General features: G+C 41.2%; 1 protein-coding gene across 1 annotated transcript; it reads left to right on the top strand.

The window, feature by feature from the left end:
* Positions 1–5,743: 5,743 nt before the first annotated feature.
* LOC122724323 lies at positions 5,744–6,380 on the top strand. Its single transcript, XM_043958764.1, has 2 exons — positions 5,744–5,865; positions 5,938–6,380. The coding sequence occupies exons 1-2, from the start codon at positions 5,857–5,859 to the stop codon at positions 6,298–6,300; spliced, it is 372 nt and encodes a 123-aa protein (XP_043814699.1). The 5' UTR covers positions 5,744–5,856; the 3' UTR covers positions 6,301–6,380.
* The last annotated feature ends 4,193 nt before the right edge of the window (positions 6,381–10,573 follow it).

Genomic DNA, 10,573 nt, shown 5'->3' with positions numbered 1-10,573 from the left:
ACATATTCATGAATACTAATGCAAACAACCTAATATATCACATGGCATTCATGATGCATGGATCATGCTCAAAATTCATATTTCATTTATTTTAAAACTTAAGGTTTATTCCACTCACCTCTGGCTAGCTCTGACAAACTCTGTAGCAGCTGGCTCACTGCTGGGGTCCTCGGTTCCTCGGGTCCGAACCTACACAGGTGGACTCCAATGAGGGACCAAACATACATAAACATAACTCTAATATACTCCCCAAAAACCCCCTAAAACATCATAAAATAACTACATAAAAACATGCAAGAAAAAGCTGGACAGGGCACTTTCGGCGGCACCTTCGGCGGCCGAAAGTCCCTCCAGAGCCGAAAGTCAGGCAGGTTCGGCGGCACCTTCGACGGCCGAAACTCCCAGACAGAGGCGAAACTCATGCATGTTCGGCGGCACCTTCGGCGGCCGAAAGTCCCAAACAGAGACGAAAGTCTCTTTTCGGGGGCAACTTCGGCAGCCGAAAGGCCTGCCTCCCCAGCCATGTTCGGCGGCCGAAAGTGCCTTCGGCTGCCGAACCTGGTTTCTGCCAAAGGGCAGAAACTTGGCTCCTTTATGCACATTTGCCTCCCAACTCTTCCAACATGCATATAACTCACCCAAAACATGCATACAAGCTCCTAGGGGTCTCAAACTACCTTAAACCCCAACTACAACACACATACACAAGCATTTGCAAGCCACATTTGCATAAACTCAAAAATCATCCATAACTCACTAAAAACCTACATATGCATCTCTACCCCAAAGATCTTGCATAAAACTTACTTAAAACATAAAATGAGCTTAAGATCGGCTCTTACCTCTTGAAGATCGAGAGGGAGACGACCTAAACTCGGAGATCCAAGCAAATGAGCTCCTGAGTTCCCAAAGCTCCAAAACTTGTCTTAAAGCTTGAAAATCTTCAAAACCAGATAAAAACTCATGAAAATCGAGTAAGATGGGAAGGAAAGAACTCAAGATCAGTGAGGGGCGGCGGAGAGCTCACCTTGGCCGGAAATGGGGAGAAAGCTCGCCCATTTTCGGCTAAGGGACCCTTTTATAGTGGCTGGCCAGGCCACGTTCGGGGGCCGAACGTGCCTCCGCATGCATGCCATGTTCGGCGGCCGAACTTGAGGTTCGGCGGCCGAACCTAGACTTCCCTCACTTGTGCTTTCGGGGGCCTAAAGGCGCTCCTGAAGGCATGCATGTTCGGCGGCCGAACTTGAGGTTCGGCGGCCGAACCTGAGTTTTCCTTCAAGGTTGATTTCATGCAAAAACTCATTTCCATTTTACTTAAAACCATGAAATATCTTAAAACATTTTATGAAAACATGTTTCTACCCTACTAGAGGCTTCCGACATCCGAGATTCCATCGGACAGTAGGAATTCCGATACCGGAGTCTAGCCGGGTATTACAGATTCGATCCTTCACCACTATCTGCAGTTGTAAATTGTAGGTAAGCAAGAAGGTTATTTTTGACCGGCTTCGACAACCGCTCCTGTCAGAATTCCTGCCGACCGGCGGAATCTCGGATGTTGGAGTACTCTAGAAGGGTAATAGATATGTTTTCTAAATTGTTTTAGCATGTTTTAATGGGTTTACGTGTAAAGGAATTGAGTTTTGCAAAGAAAAGCACCAAGGAAGGAAAGCCAGGTTCGGCCGCCGAAGGTGAGGTTCGGCCGCCGAAGGTGAGGTTCGGCCGCCGAAGGTGAAGTTCGGCCACCGAACATGCATGACTTTTGGATTCACGTTTGGCCGCCGAAGGTGGTCTGACCAGCCACCTATAAAAGGCCCTAAGTCGGTGAAATGGATAAGTTTTCTTCCATTTTCACAGACAGAGGTGAGACCATGATCTTCCTTGGGTGCTCTTCATGCTTTTTACAAATCTTTCAACGTTTTGATGAGTTTGTATGTTGTTTTGAAGGTTTTGAGCTAAAAATCAAGATTTTGAAGTTTGGAGAGGTTGAGAGTGAGTTTCTCTACATCTCCACGTTAGGATCACATATCCTCGAGATCTTCAAGAGGTAAGTGGAGATCCGTAGTGTCTTTGATGTTTTATAAAGGTTTTATGGAGGTTTATGAGTAGAGATGCATGATTAGGGTAAGTTGAGGTTTTGGTTGAGTTGTGGTCAAAACATGCTTATGTGTTTAGTTGTGATGTTTGTTGGGGTTTTGAGGTAGTTTTGGACCCCTTTGTGCTTATGTTTGAGTTTATGTGTGTTGTAGAGTTGAGGTTAGCATGGTTGAGAGGTTTGGAGGAAGATTGCATGAAGTTGAGCAGGGTTCTGCCTTACTGGGGAACCCAGTTTCGGCCGCCGAAAGAGGGTTCGGCCGCCGAACATGCTAAGGAGGTGGTTTCGGCTGCCTAAGCTTGCCCCCAAAAGTTTGGACTTTCGGCTCTGGAGGGAGGTTCGGCCGCCGAAAGTGCCGCCGAACATGCATGAGTTTCGTCTCTGGAGGGACTTTCGGCCGCCGAAGGTGCCGCCGAAAGTAGCTGAGTTTCGGCTCTGGAGAGGGCTTTCGGCCGCCGAACCTGCCGCCGAAAGTGCCCTGTCCAGCCTTCATTTGCATGTTTTCCTTGATGGTTTTAGGATGTTTTAGGGGGTTTTTGGGGAGGTTTATAGAGCTGTCCTTGAGTTAGGTTGGTCCCTCATTTGAGTCCATTTGTGTTGGAAAGGACCAGAGGAACCAAAGAGGTCAGCAGTGAGCACTGCTTTAGAGGTTTCAGAGTCAGTTCAGAGTTAGCCAAAGGTGAGTGGAACTAAACTTAATTCTTTTAATTGAGAACTCGAATGCTTTTAGCATGTTTCATGCACCATGATTATGCAATAGGTTGATTGCATTAGAAGTCACAAATATGTTGCATTGTATTCTATATTGTTGTTGATGTGGGTGATAGTGGATGATCCATTAGTCCCTGAGAAAGACCAGGTGCCCATTCTACACCCTGGCACAGAATAGTAGAAGTCCAGGTGCCCATTCTACGCCCTGGCACGGTACATGGTAAGTTATGCTATGATGTGATATGACAGGAAGACCAGGTGCCCATTCTACGCCCTGGCACGAGTTTAGGATGTCGGGACTATTGGTGACATGTTCACCTGAGATGATGTGAATTGTCTGTGATGTGATACATTCCATGAGAGCATGTTTAATACAATATTTTATGGTTCTACTCACTGAGCTAGTATAGCTCACCCCTCTCCCTTAATCCCAGTTTTGCAGGATCAGAGTACAGGGGGGAGTCAGAAGAGTATAGAAAGAGTAAAGAGTTTTGTAATAGCATAGTGTGGACATGAAATATTTGTAAAGAGATGTTATGGTATTGTTTAGAGTTTAGTATTGTGCTTGACCTAGATGTGTTGTAAATCCTTTTTGTATACATGATCTGTTTATTGTATGTAAATGTTTTATGAGTATGAAAACCAGGCTTACCAGAGTATGAGTGTAACCCGTTTAGAGCAAGCTCTAGTAAAGGGGTTCTGTAGTACAGAGATAGTGCATGCACAGGGTGAGCCGTGGTTCAGAGCAAAAATGAATGTTTTTACAGTAAATATATGATCATGGATGGGATTTTACAGGTATACAGAGCTTATAGCAGGCTTGCTACGGGTCTCGGCGACCTTAAGTCAACCTGGATCCTAGCACCGGTAGCGGTCTGGTTTTCGGCTCGTTACAGATTGGTATCAAAGCCCTAGATTCATATGGTTGGACCTATAGAGAGAGTGTCGGGCTCATAGAGTGTAAGTCAAGCACAATAGGAAATCATGTCCACTAGGATAGGATGTAGAGTCCTGTCTTGATGATGTGTAATGCCATGATTTATACATGTGCATTGTTATTTTGTGATGTTTATATGCTGATATGTGCTGTTATGTGTTGTTTTCCAATCAACTAAGATGAGAGGAACTCGTCGATCTGTACGATTGACTGGAGTCCCACTAGAAAGTGAGGGTACAGCTGCTCGTCCTCCTGCGTTGCCAAGGGCGAGATCTCAGAGATTGATAGAGCATAAATTAGTCCATTTTATATTAATATTATTGATAAATATTTACATGATTTCTGCTTAATTTATTGCTTTTAATATTATTTTGCAGAAAATAGTATAAAAGGACAATTTGGAGAAAATACTCCTAAAACCGCCTTATTTGGAACAAAAGAGAGCAAGTCTGTCAAGTTGGATTCAAAACGAGCTGAATGAGGAAAATATTTGGAGATTTAAATATTGAAGCACTTGGGCCAAGTACATGAACACAGCCCACTTCGCATGGACCGCACATGGACCGGTGCATTCCCTCACTCACGCAATGCAATGGGCCACAGCAACACTCGCGCACAAGCTCCAGCGTATGGACTTCTCCAACACGTGGATCCATTCGCACCAAGCTATCCTCACATGGGCAGCTCATCACTTCACCCTTACGCACACGTGGCCCCACCAGACGCTCATTCCCGCACATGGATTCACAATTTGATGGCCCATTCCCGCACTTTATGAATTCATGCACAGGGACCCGCGCACTTCACAAATTCATGCACATTCATCCAGCCTGGGCCCGCTTCGTTCTTGCACATGGACTCCACTATCCCTTCACAAGGACCAAGCCAAGCTAACGCACATTCCCATGGACGGCCCATTCACGCCTCAACTCTTGCACGTGGGCCATCAACAGGCGTGGAGAGCATTTAGTGCGTCTCTCCAGCTCTATTTAAAGAGCTTTAAGCGGCCAGAGACAATTGACTTTCAATTCGGCATCTCGGCAGTTTCCTCCAGCCCGGCGCAATGCTTCAGTTTTTTCTTCCTTTTCTTTTTCTTTTTTTTCTTTTATTTTTCTGTTTCCAATTCAGTCAATGGGTGGCTGATTTTCTTAATCTAGTTGAATATTGGTTGAAGTTTTAGTTGTTTAATGGGTTGTGAGACTTGATCAAATATTGTTTAATTTTGGGAATTCAATATTCATGCAATTTCATATTTAATTCTCATATTATTTTGTTATTGAAATCTACGTTGATTTTTATTATAAAATAATTATTTGTTAGTTTGAATAATTTAAGTCCGTAATTGCTTGAATTATTCTTACATGAGAACACTTGGGATAAAACCAAGGAAATTGCATGATCTAGCGTTATCTCCATATGTTTGGGAAGGTAGAATTGAATCTCTCTATTTCTTAATGCAATTGACAATTGTTTTGATGTCTAAGGCACAAGGACGTTCCTTGGCAATTTGTTAATTAGTAATTAATTAGAGGACGTTCCCTAATTGGTTTAATCATAAGGAGAGATAATAGTGGTGAGAAGCGTCTTCCATCTCCATAAACTAATCTATTGAATCAACCCAAAAGAACAAAGTGTCTGTGATCAATTCCAACGACTAAAGTGGATCCAATACTTCAATTAGAGCTTTCTTATTATTTATTTCTCTTTTATTTTATTATTTGCTTATTTTAATTACTTTTAGTAGTTTGTTAATCAAATCAATCTCAAACCCCCCATTTTACTTTTACTGCAATTTATTTTTATTCCGCTTTCAGTTTATCTCATTTTTTGTTTATCTCATTGTTTCAGTTTATTTTATTGGTCTTGTTGAGAAAAATAAATAGGTAATCAATTCTCTGTGGATTCGATCCTTCACCACTATCTGCAGTTGTAAATTGTTGATAACCAAGAAGGTTATTTTTTACCGGCTTCGACAACCACGAGTCAAAAATTGGCGCCGTTGCCGGGGAATTGATTTAACTCATTTATTTTTCTTTCAGGACCAAAAAAAAAAAAAAAAAAGATAGCACCACCGAATCAGCCTCTGAAGAAGTCACCATCGCAGATCTGAATCATGGATGAGGTAAGTACATCTATTCTCTATTCTCAACTCACATCTGTTATAAAAGATCTTGCCATAGACATAGTGCAACAGATTCAAGCGCCCCAGCCACCAAAGCCCTGTATGATCTGTGGATATGTGGGACACCTAACTTCCCGATGTCCTACACTTTATGAGGATGACCAACCAATGCATACATTTGGAGGATTCAATGACCAACCAGTTCATGCATATGGAGGATACTATGAACAGCCAAGACATGATCCCTACCATGACACATACAATCCATATTGGGGAGGCCAACTGAACTATGGCTACGCTGAGGCTAATGACTACCAGGACTATCAAGGATATCAATCCCAAACAGCACCTCCAAGTTCCAATATGCACCTTGATGAAGATAAGATGAGGACATTGGCAGTTACTTTGCAAAGTATGCAACAACAAATGGATTAAATGGCCATCTGATTGAATGCACTCATGTTAAGAAGAGAGCAAGAACTTCAAGATGTGGACGATGAAGATGAAAGTTGGCAAGTACAAGAACAAGCTGCTGAAGAGACACATCCAGAAAACTGTTTGTCCAAACAAACTGATCAAACAGAACCTGTTGATAATTTAGATATCATTGATTGTTTGAGTGAAAATGTTTTTTATGTGAATCAAGATGATATACCAAATGATGATCTTTGCAGGGAAGAGAGCCAGAAAGAGCCAGAACTGAAAGAAACTAACTGTTGCATCCAACAGGTGGACTACAGCCATGCGCAGAATGAAGAAAGCTCAATCGCACCTCTTCAAATGAGTTCGCAGAAGAGCCTTGCACAGACAGAGGACATCCAAACCGAACCTCTTCAGCTCCCATCACAAGACAATCCCACCATTCTCCCATTTCAGAAGGGCATTGCACAAACTGAAGGACCTCCATGCGCATCCTTTCAGTTTCCATCGCAGATGAGCTCCCCCAGTCCTCCCTTTCAGTCAGATCGTGCGCAGAAGGAGGAAACTGAAACCAATTCAGCCATAGATCCAATGCAAACAACCCATGCTCACAAGGAACAAATGATATTCCAAGCACCTAAACCAAAGGAGCATGCTGATCAATGCCTTCCCAAACCTCCGGATAAGGTAGAGTTTGTTTTGCTAGATTTTAGTACTAAATTGCAGCTAGCCATGAAGAAACATGAATTGGAGTTCAAAGTGCTTCCCAATCATCTAAAAAATGCAAACATAAGGGCTAGAGGCACCCCTCATCTGAAAGAGGAGAAACTGATCATGTTACTTCATGAGTACATGAAAGAAATAAGATGGGTCATGACCAAATCAAAAGGCAAGCTACACTATTTACTCAATTCTGTTGGGACCCTTTTTCCTTCCCCAATCACCTGAGGCAAATTGACAAGTGGATCGCACCATCAAACACCACACCAGGGGAGTACTCAGTTTCCTTTGTCTTTTTATATTTCTAATACATTGAGGACAATGCATGATTTAGGTGTGGGGGTGTGGATCTTGAATTTTTAATTTTTTTTAATTTTTGCTTTAATTTACACACATTGTTATTTTATTTCACACATTGTTATTTTATTTTTTTTTGAACACATTGTTTATTTTTATTTTTATTTATTTTATTTTATTTTGCAACCCGTCTATCCGCGGATACTGGGAGCCACAATTATTTTTATTTTTATTTTTATTTTTATTTTTACTTTTATTCTCGTTATTTTTAATTTATTTTTCTGTTTTGATTTGCTTTACTCAAACTGATGAACTGGGTTGGATGAGCCTTTCTTTCCATGACCCCATTGATGTGATGACTCTTTAAACCTATGTTGAATCAATTGCAGTGAGTTATATTCATGTTTGAGAATTGCCTTTTGAATTGAATCTTTGAGCTTGCTAATGGTGAAAAATATATTGATGACCCTCAATTGATGAGAAAAAATTAAAAGTTGTGTGAATGAACTTAACGTGACTTGATTTAGCAATTGGTGTTGATTTGCCCAAATCATTGAGAGAAAGAAATTCAGCAAAGGCAAAGACCTCCAAAGCACAATTAAAATTGTTCCAATGGTCGAAAGACTATGAACAGAGCTAGTAGCCACTTGGATAGGTGACCAACTGAAAGATATATACCTTCACATCAAAAATAGGTTGGTGACATTTTCAAGCAAGATCTAAAGTGCAAAAGCCTGAATAAAGTATTTCAAGGTAAGGGCAAGTCACTCTGAAAGGTAGAAAAAGTCTTAACAAATAATATGCATGTATGGTCTCTCTTGAGGAAAACAAATCCTAGCCATGGTAAGTAAATGGAAACAAGGAAAGAAGATGAGTAATCTTCATGTATATATTCTTCACTGCAATGATTCAAAATAGGGGTCTTGAGTAAGAGTTTAAGTGGAAACAAGGATCTAGAGAAAGGAAGATTATTTGACTATATTTATTTGCTTGAGGACAAGCAAAAGGTTAGGTGTGCGGGTATTTGATAGAGCATAAATTAGTCCATTTTATATTAATATTATTGATAAATATTTATATGATTTCTGCTTAATTTATTGCTTTTAATATTATTTTGCAGAAAATAGTATAAAAGGATAATTTGGAGAAAATGCTCCTAAAACCGCCTTATTTGGAGCAAAAGAGAGCAAGTCTGTCAAGTTGGATTCAAAACGAGCTGAATGAGGAAAATATTTGGAAATTTAAATATTGAAGCACTTGAGCCAAGTACATGAACACAGCCCACTTCGCATGGACCGCACATGGACCGGTGCATTCCCTCACTCACGCAATGCAATGGGCCACAGCAACACTCGCGCACAAGCTCCAGCGTATGGACTTCTCCAACACGTGGATCCATTCGCACTAAGCTATCCTCACATGGGCAGCTCATCACTTCACCCTTACGCACACGTGGCCCCACCAGACGCTCATTCCCGCACATGGATTCACAATTTGATGGCCCATTCCCGCACTTCATGAATTCATGCACAGGGACCCGCGCACTTCACAAATTCATGCACATTCATCCAGCCTGGGCCCGCTTCGTTCTTGCACATGGACTCCACTATCCCTTCACAAGGACCAAGCCAAGCTAACGCACATTCCCACGGACGGCCCATTCACGCCTCAACTCTCGCACGTGGGCCATCAACACGCGTGGACAGCATTTAGAGCGTCTTTCCAGCTCTATTTAAAGAGCTTTAAGCGGCCAGAGACAATTGACTTTCAATTCGGCATCTCGGCAGTTTCCTCCAACCCGGCGCAAGGCTTCGGTTTTTTCTTCCTTTTCTTTTTCTTTTTTTTTTTTTATTTTTCTGTTTTCAATTCAGTCAGTGGCTGATTTTCTTAATCTAGTTGAATATTGATTGAAACTTTAATTGTTTAATGGGTTATGAGACTTGATCAAATATTATTTAATTTTAGAAATTCAATATTCATGCAATTTCATATTTAATTCTCATATTATTTTGTTATTGAAATTTACGTTGAATTTTTATTGTAAAATAATTATTTGTTAGTTTGAATAATTTAAGTCCGTAATTGCTTGAGTTATTCTTATATGAGAACACTTGGGATAAAATCTAAGGAAATTGCATGATCTAGCGTTATCTCCATACGTTTGGGTAGCTAGGATTGGATCTCTCTATTTTTTAATACAATTGACAATTGTTTTGATGCCTAAGACCCAAGGACGTTCCTTGACAATTTGTTAATTAGTAATTAATTAGAGGACGTTCCCTAATTGGTTTAATCATAAGGAGAGATAATGGTGGTGAGAAGCGTCTTCCATCTCCATAAACTAATCTATTGAATCAACCCAAAAGAACAAAGTGTCTGTGATCAATCCCAATGACTAAAGTGGATCCAATACTTCAATTAGAGCTTTCTTATTATTTGTTTCTCTTTTATTTTATTATTTGCTTATTTTAATTGCTTTTAGTAGTTTGTTAATCAAATCAATCTCAAACCCCCCCATTTTACTTTTACTGCAATTTATTTTTATTCCGCTTTCAGTTTATCTCATTTTTTATTTATCTCATTGTTTCAGTTTATTTTATTGGTCTTGTTGAGAAAAATAAATAGGTAATCAATTCTCTGTGGATTCGATCCTTCACCACTATCTGCAGTTGTAAATTGTTGATAACCAAGAAGGTTATTTTTGACCGGCTTCGAAAACCGCGAGTTAGAGATCAAGCAGGGCGGGTACGTCAAGGGATCCTAGAAGGTCTTTTGATGAAAGCAGAAGAGGAGTAGAAAGAGGAGGGAGCTCAGATGAAGTGAGGGAGGCTATGGATGTGGATCTGGGCAGAGAGGAAAGCATGGGTATGGACAGATCTGAAGAGGGTATGAGAGAGTCTCAGGGAGGCGCTCAGGCCTCGGGGTTTGGTTATCCACCCCACTATCCACCCTTTCCGCAGGGCCCAGGGTATCCGATGTGGGGTACATCGGATTACTCTAGTTTTACCCCATATCCTACCTACATGCCTTATATGTCTTATCCTCCTTTTTACCCACCATATCCTATGTGTCCACCCACACCTTTCCATCCCAATTCAACATACCCAGATCCAAGTTCAGCACCTCCTCCACCACCAGAACCAGAACCAGTAGCCCCTGTTGTCTAAGTCCATCAACCTAGCTCAGCTGAGGGAAGTAAAGTGAAAATGACAGAGTACTTGAAGTTGGATGCTCCCAAATTCAATATGGGAGATGATCCATTTGAGTACCA

The sequence above is a fragment of the Manihot esculenta genome, chromosome 8 (assembly GCF_001659605.2).
Source record: "Manihot esculenta cultivar AM560-2 chromosome 8, M.esculenta_v8, whole genome shotgun sequence".
Lineage (NCBI taxonomy): Eukaryota > Viridiplantae > Streptophyta > Magnoliopsida > Malpighiales > Euphorbiaceae > Manihot > Manihot esculenta.
This window is presented reverse-complemented; position numbering and strand designations above follow the sequence as displayed.